General features: G+C 54.2%; 1 protein-coding gene across 1 annotated transcript in view; it reads left to right on the forward strand.

Moving 5' to 3' along the window:
* The first annotated feature begins 4,688 nt into the window (after positions 1–4,688).
* The window catches only part of CAMTA1 (calmodulin binding transcription activator 1), a 698,809-nt gene continuing 690,974 nt past the window's right edge, over positions 4,689–12,523 (forward strand). The window contains exons 1-2 of the mRNA XM_044420870.1: positions 4,689–4,784; positions 6,076–6,143. Of these exons, the coding sequence (XP_044276805.1) occupies positions 4,689–4,784; positions 6,076–6,143 (164 nt within the window). The remainder of the gene's footprint in view (positions 4,785–6,075; positions 6,144–12,523) is intronic.

Below are 12,523 nucleotides of genomic sequence, written 5' to 3' on the forward strand. Positions count from 1 at the left end.
ACGTATGAGTCTGGCGGGGGGTGGGGGTGGGGGGGACAGCAACCCACAGTTTTGCTGGTTAAACTTTGCAGCTGGGGGAAAAATACCGGGAAGGCTCCTTAGCAGGGTGCTTGTGCCGCTGCAGGCCGCCCGTTCAGATGGGACGGCGCAGACAGGGAGTCTGCTCTGCTCAGGCATCCACAGAGGGATGCAAGGAGCCAGGGGCCCTGGGTGCTCTTCCCCATGCCTTCCGACAGTGGGGCAGCCTGAAGCACAAGGACCCCCGGAGAATGGCCCAGGTGGGCTGCAGCAAAGAGCCCTGCACCAGCCTTGTCCCCCATCCCGCCAGGACCAGCGTCCGGTGTCACTGCCCGCCTCAGCCCCCCTTTCGCCCTGCTAGGAAGCACCCAGCACCTGGACAGCCAGCTGGGCACGGCACATGAGCGGAAGGCTGGTGCCAGGAGCTCTCGACAACCATCAATCTGGCTGCTAAAGCTGCCTGAGGGAGCAGCCGGCAGCCCGGTTGGATCCTGCCATCCTGCTTCAGCAATGTGCACTCTGAAGGCAGCGGGGGGAGCTGGGGGAGGCTTCCATCCGGCTTGCAGCAGGCCCAGAATCCATCCCCCTCAGAGCTGCACCGAGGCCGGCTCTTCAGCCCCATCCGCTGGGACTCTGCCACATTTCATGGTTTCTTACACGCAGACGTGTCTCTCTAGACATCCTCTTCTCTCCTCCAGGTTCAGCTCCAGTGGCCCACTCTGGGCGAGGGGCTGCCCTGAAAGAGGGGCCCTCCGCAGGAGGCAGCTGTGCGGCTCTTGCAGCCGGTGGCCCGGCCAGGGGCTGCCTTGGACCTTTGCGTCCGGCACGGGTTGGGGGCAGCATGCTCGGGAGCTGCGGCAGGCACTGAGCCCATCTGGCACTCCACTCCATTTCAGGGGTTCTCCCCGCTGCCCATGGCAGGGCAGGATCAGGCACGGGCTAGGCTGGTTTCCTCCCAGAGGCCGCCCTGGTTGCCTCCGCTCTCCCAGGGGTTCATCTGGAATAAGATGGAGAGCCAGTGTGGCATAGTGGGACTGGGACTCGGGCGATCCGGGTTCGAGTCCCCGCTCAGCCATGGAGCCGACTGGGTGACTTTGGGCCAGTCACAGACTCTCAGCCCAACCTACCTCACAGGGTTGTTGTTGTGGAGATAAGATGGAGGAGGAGAATGATGTAAGCTGCCTTGGGCCCTTTGTAGGAAAAAGGCAGGATAGAAATCAGAAAAAAAAAAAAAAAGATGGCCATCGCTCGGAAGCGTTTCCAGGCGTGTGCACGGCTTCGGAGGAAGGGCGTCTCGCATTTGTAGCATGGATTCTTGGAGGACCTTCTTCGCTGGGTAAACACGTTGCTCAAAAGGCATTAATATGACATTCACGCAGCTCTAATAAAGTACATAAACACAGAGATCTGGCACTGCAGAAATGCACAGAGGAGGTGAAGTATAAGACTTAAAACTATGACTATTGGAAACAAGATATTTTTGTGTCTCATTTGGGAGCGATATAATTGCATTGCGAGGCTCTAGCAGATGTGTGGCCAGCTGGCTGGGAAAGTGGAGGGTCCCCTCCTTGCACCCATCCCCCATTTAGCTCAACTCCATACTGATAAAGCTTGTCCAATAAAAACCCACTTTTCCAGCAAACCTGTTCGTGCATTGCAGGCATCTCGAGGCTGAGGGTTTCTGCAAGTACGCCAAAGGATTCCGTATTACTAGGCCGTCACACGCACGGGTCTGTGTTGGGATGGTTATAGCCTGATAACAATTGCCTCTGTTTTTCTTCTCCTCTTTGGACAGTACTAGTGGATGGACATACTTGACTGTAGTTCCTCGGCTAGTTCCTCGTGCCATTCTGTCCCACCTGCTGCCCTTACTAAGCCTCGGAGCAAGCTGGTGCCTGAGCTTCTAGCCACTGTTTAAAAACCAGATTCCATTGTTGCACACATGAGTACCTGTTTATCATATAATCAAGTTCCCTGTTTCCCATTCCTGTTCAGGACAGGTGCCCCAGCACCTGAGTTATGCAAATGAAACGGGCTTTCTTGATTTTGCTTGCTCCTGAAAGCAGATGAATTTTATAAAATGTGATGCTACCGAGCAAGCGGTCCTCTCCTTTCCAAAGATCTTACTGTTTTCTCAAGGCCATCTCCGATTGAATGGCTCCTGAAGTCCTTTCCAGTGGGCGCAAGGGCTTTGGAGGGCCAGTCCAGCGCCTCCTGTCAGTCCAGGCTAATAATCGGCTGAGAGCCTCCCTGGACAGCCAGAGCCTCGCAGCAGTGACCGCGTGCCTGGATGGCTGCCATGCTGCCTGCCTGGGCTGCCTCGGAAGCGCTGCTTGGCCCAGAATGGGGCAGCCGGGCTGCTGGCGGGGCCTGGCCAGCACAAGCACAGCTCGCCAGTCCTCCTCTGACTCCACTGGTCACCAGCTGAAGTCTGGGCCCAAGTCACAGCTCTCACATTAACATTTAAAGCTCTAAAGGGCTTGGGGCAGGTTATCTATAGGAACACCTCTTCCCTTATACGCCTACCCGGACCGTGAGGTCACCAACTGAGACCCTTCTCAGAGAGCCACCCTTAAAGGAAATAAAGAGGGTGGCTACGAGGTGAAGGGCCTTTTCAGCAGTGGCACCTCAATTATGAGATCAGCTTCTCAAGGAGGTGCACCAGGCGCCTGCTCTTTATCCCTTCTGGCGCCAGGTAAAAACCTTTTTATTCACCCAATATTTTAATAGTGAATAATTTTAATTCTTTTAAAAAGCATTTCTTCTTTGTTACTGTATTTTCGTACTGTGCTACCTTGGCTTAATTGCTGCTGTGGGTTAATTGTGGGTGCACTCCTGCTATTTTTGCATTGTTCTTGTATTGAGGTATTATTTTTTTTCTTTGTGCACTTTATGTAAACCACCATGAGAATCATCTTGACTAACAGGTGGTATAGAAATTAAATACATTTTTATCGTACTTGCTATTATGTCTTCAGAGCCATCCTAGAAAGCGGGGACAAGCAGGCGGGCTGGAGTGGTGGAGCTTTGCAAGCAGCTGAGTCAGCTTATGGCCCGTCCCGTTGGGGGGAACGCAAGCCCATCCGCAGCCGGATGGAACGGGGCGGGAAGGGACCTGCCTCCGTGCCCGGGCAGCACCTGCGACCCTGGCCGCTCTGCCTGCCGCCGCCACTGTATTCGCAGGATCGGTCCCTGGCCTGCTGGGGCTCCCGGTCTTCTGGCGAGGGCCAGCCGGGAGTCCTGGGGGAGCAGCCCCATAAGCACCAGCTCCCCCCTCCAGAGCCGGCCCCAGCGGCGTGGTCCTCCCGTTTGCCGCAGCGCGCACCCCGGCCCTCACGGAGGTGCCTGCCTCGCCACGTGCCTCAGCAGCACACCTGTGCCTGCGTCCCGCCAGCCCCCTCCGCTCTTGGCTCCTGCCCGTGGCTCCAGCCGCTCCGCGTTGCCTCGCTGTTGTGCCCGCCTGGTGCCTGCCCCACACCCTGCCTCTCCGTGTGGCCGCAGCAGTGCAGGTTTGCCTGCGGGCCGTGGGCCAGCTCCCGCCTCTTCGCTGGGCAAGCCGCTGCCGGTTCCTGCGGTCTCGTGTCTCCTGCCACGCCGTGTCTCCCTCCCTGTGGCTAAGTCTCAGCAGGGTCGCCTTGTCAAATACGAAACCCCAGGGGTGAGACCTCTTCCAGTTTGAGGGACAAACTTAATTTCAGGGATGATCGGATGAGGGATGAGCCGGCAGGGGGGAATCCTGGTATAAAATCATGGAAGAGTAGCGTTGGAAGGGGCCAGAGGGACGTCGGGTCCAACACCCCGCTCAGTGCAGGACTCCTCTCAGCCAGACCGTCCCGCTCAGGTGGCTGTCCAGCTGCATCTCGCATGCCTCCCGTGCGGGAAAGCGAATCCGATTGGCAGGATTTGTTGTTGTTGAGGAATCCATGTTGGCTTCCAGGGATTGTTGCATTGCTTTCAATGTGTTTGCAGAGCGTCTGCTTTCTAATCTGCTCCAAAAATTTCCCAGAGACTGATGTCAGACTGACTGGTCGGTAGTTACCAGGTTCTTCTTCTATTCCTTTCTTGAGGGTGAGGATAACATTAGCCCTTCTCCAGTCATCTGGCACTTCCCCTGTCCTCCATGATTTCTCAAAGACAATAGTCTTACTTAAAACTCATTATACCAGCAAGAAGCCTCAGGAGAAGCTTTTCAACCTCTTAGAACAGGGAACAGTCGCAAAAGAGCTGAGAAGCCACCAAGTCGGGGCAAAGGGAGTCAGGCAAGGGGAAGGCCGTGGCTCTTTGAGTAACCCTGCAGAGCCTGGCCGAAGCCCAGGTGGGCCTTAACTTTGGCGCCCCGCCTGAAACAGCCGCTTGCTGCGGAACTGCCTCTGTGGCCACCAGTGGCCAGGGAGGATCGCAGGAACTGCTGCTGCAGCCGGAGGCTTCCCTTGCAGCTGGTGGGGGTGTGCGAGGGGTGCCCATCTGGAAAGTCGGCACCTCGCCCTGCAGAGTAAATTTGACTCTGTTTCGGCCATCAGAGCAGCCTCTTGTCCAATACTGGTGGTAGACGTAGTAACCAGATAAAAATGAACTTACCATTTGGGTGTCCTAACAGAGACTCTTTCTGTGGTGTGAAAGTTTAAGCCATGGGTCCTCAAACTACGGCCGGGGGCCGGATCCAGCCCATTATGCCCATTTATCCGGCCCGCCAAGCCCATCTGGACCCGCCGCACACCCACGCGTGGGAGGCAGTGGTTTGCTCGCGCGGAGAAAATGATCTTCAGGTGAGCCTCGTGTGCCCGCCTCACGGTGCCCGCCTGCCCCCGCCTGCGCCTCGTCTCCCCTCGCCGCCCCAGCCCACACGCACCGCCGGCTCCACCTTTCTGGTGCGCGCCCGGCACCGGCGGATTTCAACTGGCCCCCTGGTGAAAAAGTTGGAGGAACCTGGTTTAAGCTTTGCTTATTTTCCATGTCTGGCTTGGGTGAAGGATTAGATGTGGCTAAAGGGTTGCCATGTTTGGGGGCTTCTCTCTCCTCTGCACCAAGGCAACCTAGCGAGGGCTTGTTTTGCGGGTTCCCCCATGCATTTGTCTGTTGCTTCAGCGAAGCAGGGCTGTTCCCCTGCATTTTGACACATTCATGTTGGAAGAAAGTTACCACATTGCTAGAAAGGAAAGGCTCTCTTCTATAACGCTTCTTTTATTTCCAGTCCCATTACAATTCCCTGAGGGACCAAGAAAGCTGTTTAAAAAGGTTATAATTCCATAACTTCTCAGCTCATTGAGTAAAACTGACATTACCCACTAAAGGAGCAGCCCCTCCACAAGTTCAGGTGGAAGACAGGCCTGCACAGGCTGCCCGACGTCGGCCTCTGTCCCGCCTGGCTTGCGTGGGGCTAGCGCCGCAGTCAGCTGAAGTTTCAGTGAGTTCCCCCACTTGCTGACGCCTGGAGCCTCCCTGCAGGAGGAGCGCGTCTCATCATAGCTTTTGTGGCACTTGCAGCTTTCTTCTGATTCCAAGTTCTCACCTTGTCAATTCTGTGCAGGCCTGGATGGCTGCGAGTCCCACGGAGAAGTGCAGACGATCGTGAGCCCGGTCAACCCTGGCCTGGGTCAGGGCGAGGCAGCGGCCGGGCACGAGGGGCAGCTCGCAGCTCGCCGTGGGTGGCCTGCTCCAGCCTCCCTCCTGGTGGGCTCCTTGCACTTCCCTCTGTGGCCAGAGCTGGCTGGAGGCCAAATAAGAGAGGCTCTCCCCCGGGTGTCCCCGGGACAATTCCACCCGCTCCTTCCGGACGCCTTCCGCGGCTCCCTGCCCTGCTCATCCACACAGCGTCGAGCACAGGCATCCGCTGGAAAAACAGCTGGGAGCAGCAGGCGGGACGGGCCGCTTTGCCCGCAGCACCCCATTCTGCACGGAGCGGGCCGTGCTGCTCCCGCGGGGCCCTCCTGCAGCCTCCGGCCCGGACAGCTGCCAGCCTGAGCTCCCGCGCTTGTCCTGATCAAGGAAGACTTTGTTTAAAAGAATGATCCTTTGAACTACAATTTTTTAACGATCTTGTTTCTTTTCTTCTTTCAGGAAATTGCTGCCTATCTAATAACATTTGAGAAACACGAGGAATGGCTAACCACCTCCCCTAAAACCAGGTAAGGTGCCAAGAGCTCTCCCCATGAAAATGCCCATCGATTAATTTTCCTCCTGATTTTACTGGACTTGCTAAATCAATGCACCGTTCACCAAGCGGGTGCGACGGGATGGGGGGGGGCAGGTTGGGAGAGCACCAGGAGCCCAACAAGTCATGCTTGATAGCTTGTGACACCAAAGTCTCATTAATTGACTTAATGAGTATTTTATTGAATGAAATCAGATTGATTAAAACCTGGCCATCTGCAGTCCTGACAGATGTGGGAGAAGCGGATTGAACTCAATGGCGTAATGTTTAATTATATCCGTGCGGAGGGATGGGTTTGGAAGGCTCCGGCGAGTGAAGGGGTGTTGTCTCTCCATCTCAGTGGTGCTTCCAGTTGTCACAAGCTCTCTGGACCAGGCATGAAAGGAAAACACAACTGATGGAAAACCGGTGCTGTCGCTCTGAGGTGCATCCTCTGTGGAGCGCTGTGAGAGGTGCTTGTGAGGATGAGGGGCTCGCCTCCACTGCCGCCTGCCTCTTGTCCAAGACTGGAGGGTTCCTGGTCCAGGTTTTATGCAGCAGTTGTCAGACGGCTTTCCCAACTGTCCCGACTGCCGAACTGTCTCTGCCTCTGGGGCTTGCTTGCAGCGAGCGGTTGGCAGCATTTCTGCAGGCGCTTTCTTGCTGAGGGAAATGCAGACATGTGAAGAAGTGTGGAAAATTTAGATGGTCATTTTCTTCAAAAGCAGTGATTTTCCTTGGAAGCACTGAAAGTTCTTGTTTGCTCTTTGCTCAACGGTTACTAATTTTAGTGTTGAGTCTTCCTCCAAAGGGCAGATACAGGTGGCTCATTGGAAAAGTTTTTAAACAGCGAGTGTGTGTTGTGGGGACATGGCACTCCCCCATTCTTTTAACTCTGTTCGGTAATGGGAATTGGAATTAATATTTGGAAATATTTGACATTTAGAAAATTTGCCATTCGAAACTTGGACTTTGAATTTTTAATGCGCCTTCTTTATTGCTGAATGTGAGTGCTCTGCGACCTGTGTGTATTAAGCAGAATACATTCCATTGGTATTGAGTGGGTGTTACTCTCTGGCAAGGATTTGACAGGATTGTTGCCTGAGACTTACTGAGCCGAGGGTCAGGCTAAATGATCTCTAAGGTCCCTTCCAGGAATATAATTCTCGGCAGATGTGACATCCGCAAACTGCCACTGGGATATTGCTGCGTGCCCTCTGCCGAGTGGAGTCAAACATTCTTGAATACTTGTAAATAAATACTACAATTGGCTCACTTACACTTTAAAATAGCCAGTTAATATTTGGGCAATACTCATTCAGATAACATTTGGTGCATATTCAAGATCAGGATTTGCAGGGGATTTTTAAAAAATAGGTTTCCAGGAACAAATTAATTTCGGCTCTAATTAATTCAACATGAATGAGAATTGGCTGAGTAGAATCCAAGCATTTCCCTCATCAGGGAGTAGAACCTTTTTGTGCCGTTTCTCTATTTTCTTCTTTACAAACCCAGAAAAAAAATCTGGCAGGAGGTGGGGGCAAAGCAAAATTTACAACCATGGTTTTTGCATCTTTGAAGCTTCCTGCTTGAAGCTATTGGACTCAGGGGGTCTGGACCTGGCACACTCAGCCCAATTAAGCACAACGAGTAGTAGAAAAACTGTATTTTATTCCCGAAAATAAAATTTGGTCACAGTGAAGTGGCAATCAACCTCAAGCGCATGGTGGAGTCCCCTTTAATACCACTGATGACCAGGGGGCAGTGAGTAGAAATTCCCACTGCAATAACTGATTGGCACATTGAAATACAGGTGGTTCGTGTGCTTCCCTGGGAGGCTGGACTACCTGGAGGCTGCTGAGCTAGGAGCCTTTGGCAGGGGATCGCTCAGTCTCTGGCCACATGCAATGTTTCATTTTACTAGGACGATGCTTGGGACATGACAAGCCTGCTCAGGCTGAATGCCGGCCAGCTGGCCAGGTGAGTCCTACAAAGCCAAATTCTGAAGCAGCTGAAAGGCTGGGAGCAGGCCTCTGTGAATTCCCCAAACAGGATCCTTTGCCAAGGCATTGTCTTGGTGATGTGAGAGCTCTTTCATCAGGTTGGATTTTTGTAGAGGGCCAAAAGGCATTGCCAAATTTGGGAAATGGAGTGGAGAAGATTCCAGCTCACTACCAGAATGCTCTCCCTTTTCTTTCTCCATCCAGATGGGAAAACCCTGCAAGCTGCCTTTCTTTTTAATGGTTTGGCATCAGATTGCTCCCAAATTAATTAATGAGTGGGGGAAGAATTCCTGGCAAAATGCAGGAATGGTCATTGACCATAACAAATTGCGCACAAACCTGGAGTTTAGCAGCTCACAGAGGAGGGGCGGGCTGAGATGAGTCGGAGCACAAGCAGCGCCGTTTCTCTTTCTCAAGCTTCCCTAGGAATGCCAACGCTTCCCCCTTCCAGCAGCGGAAACTGCCTCGTGGGCCATTTACTTCGGATGCCCTGGGTTTTTATATAGGGTCATAGCCCAGACATGGGTTTATGGCCCACTGTATTTCATAAGAAGGCTGATGTGGGGTGATCGCACCCCACCGCCATCGGTGCGGGATGGCAGTGGCGGGAGGGTGCCCCCCTGCTCCCACTCGCTGCTGGCTGGTGCTCGCTGCCGCCCCACTGGCCACTGGCCCCTTCGAGCCTGGCAACCATCATGTGGAGCCATCCGAAGCAGCCTTTTCGGGCAGGTTTCATTTGCACAGCTGACAGTGTTAATGAATTGCTTCTATTAAAGGGCTTTAGAAATGATGCAAAGAGGACAAGATTAGCTTCCTGGAAATGCTTGTTGAAAAAGCTGTATTTTTAGGAGTCAGAACTCTAGAAAGATCAATGCCTGGCTAAAGCTGCAGTGCTGGGATGTTCTAGAGTGAAGGGCTTCTGGTATGAAGGCTCTCTTTGCAGCCATGGTGGGCCCAGCCTCTGAAATCTGAGCTTCCCCTGGGAGGGCAGGAGATTGGGTGGCCTCTGAAGAACCCTGATCTGCTGTGGCTCGGGGTTCTGCACACTAGGCCTGGCCACATGTGGGCAGCCCGGGCAGCTCTCCCAGCGAAGGTTTCCTGGGGGGTCCGCCTGTGCTTGACTGGCAGAAGCTCTGCAAGGGTGTGGGCAGAGAGAGCTACTCCCAGTCCAGCTGCTGGAGATTCCCCACTTTGGGATTCTGAGGCAGACCTGTGAACAGGGCTGGTCTTCTCTCCCGGAGCTCTGTGGCCGCCTGGCAGAAGGTGCACACTCAGCACATGCCCCCCCCCCCCCCCCCCCCCCCCACCCCCACGGGAAAAGGGGGACCCCCCCCACCCCCCCCCCCCCCCCCCCGCTGCTTGCAAACAGCAAGTGAGAAGGGGCCTCCCAGGCCATCTAGTCTGGCCACTGGCTGCAGCTGGCTCCGCTCATGACAGGCCCTCCATGTGCGCGTCCAGCCTATCCTTGACCACCTGCACCGATGGGGCTTCAACCACCTCCCGGGGAAGTCCATTCCATACCCTGGGGGTCCAAACTGTCAGGAAGTACTTCCTGGCATACACCCTAAATCTTGGTTCCCTGAGCTTTGCTCCATTGGAACGTGTCGTGCCCTCCATCCGAGTGGAAAAAGGGTCACAACCAACCTCTGTGTGGCACCCCCTCACGTACCTGTATGACACTAACAGGTCCCCTCTGAGTCTCCTCCTCTCAAGGCTGAAAAGACCCAGCTCCCTCAGTCTCTCCTCATATGGTTTACCCTGCAAACCAGCCACCGTCCTAGTGGCCCTTCACTGCAATGATTCCAACCTTGGTATATCCCTCTTGTAATGAGGGGCCCAGAACTGAACACAAGACTCCAGCTGCGGGTGCACCAGTGTTGTGTAGAGTTGCAGTAATACTTCTCTGAATCTAGAAGCCACACTTCTGGCTATGCAACCCAGGGTGGCGTTTGCCCTCTTGGTCACCGCATCGCACTGCTGGCTCATGTTCAGCCTGCAATCAACCAGCACCCCGAGGTCCCTTTCACAAGGGCTGCTCTCCAGCCACTTGTCCCCTAACCTGTACTTATGACACCCATTCCGATGCCCCAAGTGCAAGACCGAGCACTTATCCACATTGAACGCTAGCCTGTTGTCTCCTGCCCACTTCCATAGTCTGTCCAGATCCTTTTGGATCTGGAGTACCTGCTCCCCAGTTGTGGCCACTGCTCCAGTTTTAGTATCATCTGCGAATTTGATCAGCAGACTGTTCACCCCTTCTTCCATGTCATTGATGAAAAGATTGAACAGGATCAGCCCCAGGACAGAGCCCTGGGGGACCCCACTCATCGACGACCACCATCCTGATGGTTCTCCACTAATAGTTACCCTCTGTAGACAGGGCTAAGAAAGACCCTTGCTGAAAACTCTGGTTTATCTAGGCCTACTCTGCCTCTGCAGAAGGAGGCTTCTGGATACCCTTCCTTCGTGATACAATCCTGCATTAATTTATGGAATTCACTGTTCTCAGATGTATTGATGGCCCATTACCTTGAATGGCTTGAGCAGGATCAAGTAGCTCTGGGACACGAGGCACGATCAGGGCGATCAGGGTTTATTGTGGAACATCCGTGGTCTGACAGCAAGATGTGGCTCTCTTGAACCTTTCAGTGACTCCCCACCAGGGAAACATGAAGCAGAAATGGAATGAACACTTAAGTTACTTTTATTTGTACACTGATATCGTGCCTTTTCCTCCAAGGAGCTCAAGGTGCCTCATGCCTCCCTCCTCATTCCACTTGAGCCTCCCAACATGCCTGGGGGGTAAGCTCAGCTGAGAGCTATTGACTGGCCCCGCATCACCCAGCGAGTGAGAACCGGCCCTCCCCACTCTCAGCCCAAGCCCTCCAGTCACTGCACTGCACCGGCTCCAAAATGGTCTGGACGCCTATGGCGCCAGATGCTTTCCACCTGAGGTCTGAGGGTTGTCTTCTTCTCATTGAATGGAAGGTGCCATGCTGCCCCCCCCCCCGGAACACGTGGTTCCCTCCCTCCCTCCTTCCCTGCCTGCCTGCCTTTGCTGTACACCTACCCCCATGAGGTGCTGGGGGCGAGGGAAGTGCCCCTTGCTGATCGGGGGGCTGGGGAGGTCTCGTTAACCCAGGAGTTTGCCGTCTCCTGGAGCCCGAGCCAAGTCAGCCCTTTGCACAATCTGGAGTGCTGTTGTGCAAAGTCAGGGGAATATCACCAGCCTCGTAACAGCCTTTGCTCCTAGATGTATCTGCAGAGAGAATTTGCTCTCCTGTAAAACTTTGATGGTTTGTTTAGTCTGCCAAAGGCAAGGCACAAAAATAGCAATCTTTCTATTAATATTACAGTACCCTGCTCCTCTGTGCCTCTCTTTGAAAGTATTATGTCCCAGGAGGAGGAGGAAAAAAGGCTGGGTATGTGGTATGCACAATTGTTGTACAAGGACCCAAAATTACTTGTTTGAATTTGCTCTGGGCTCTCACTCATATTTGCGGGGGGGGGGAGAGAAATTAATTGCTGCAGTTTAATGCTGAGTTCATACAAACTAGCCTCTTTGTATTAAAGAATTAATGGCATTGATCCTGCACTGGACTGGAACATTTTCCTATCCTTTTGGGTTGTATTCCTCCCTACCCCCACACCACTAATTTTGTTTGAGAAAATTAATAAAAATGAATTGTGTGGCTGTGACAGTTCATAGAGAGTCTTAATAAAATGATGCATAGTGTGAGCTGAAAGCTCTCTTAATGTAATCACTGTAGGTCATATAACTGTTTATATTTTACTCTTCCAGTGTTTATTCCCCCCATCCCCGTGCTTGCTCTGCAAATGCTCTTGAGGCGGCTTATAATACAGTTAAAACTGTGATCCATTACAATGCTTTTAAAATTGACACATCTGCCTGCCATGGTTGCAGCAAAATCCTCTTCGAACGAGCAGGTCTGCGCTAGCCTGCAAAACGCCGCCGGGAAGGCAGGCAGCCCGGCAGGTGGGTCTCCTCCGAGCAGGGAGCCCTGCAAAGAAAGCAGCGCTTCCGGGCAGTCCCCGTTCTTTCCTGCCACCTGCACAAGCGGAGAAGGGAGAGGGGGAGCTGCGACCCTCAGAGGCTTGCGGCCCCACTTTTCCCTACGGCACGCTAGACTCAAGCGGGAGCCCCACGGGCGCTCGCTCGTTCTCAGGGCTTGACCGGAGGCCCGGCACGCACGGACCCGCGCCGGGCACGCGCGTCCGGGGGCAGGAGGAGCCCTCGGGGTCGCGACGGCCCCGGCTGCCGCCGCGGGGCTCCCCTGGCGCGGAGCCGCACGCGTGTGGCCCGAGCGGCCCGGCCGCCGTGGCGGGAGCCCTCAGGAGGCCGGCGCGCCCC

Source organism: Varanus komodoensis, unplaced genomic scaffold, assembly GCF_004798865.1.
Source record: "Varanus komodoensis strain SLA01 unplaced genomic scaffold, ASM479886v1 scaffold111, whole genome shotgun sequence".
Taxonomy (NCBI): Eukaryota; Metazoa; Chordata; class Lepidosauria; order Squamata; family Varanidae; genus Varanus; species Varanus komodoensis.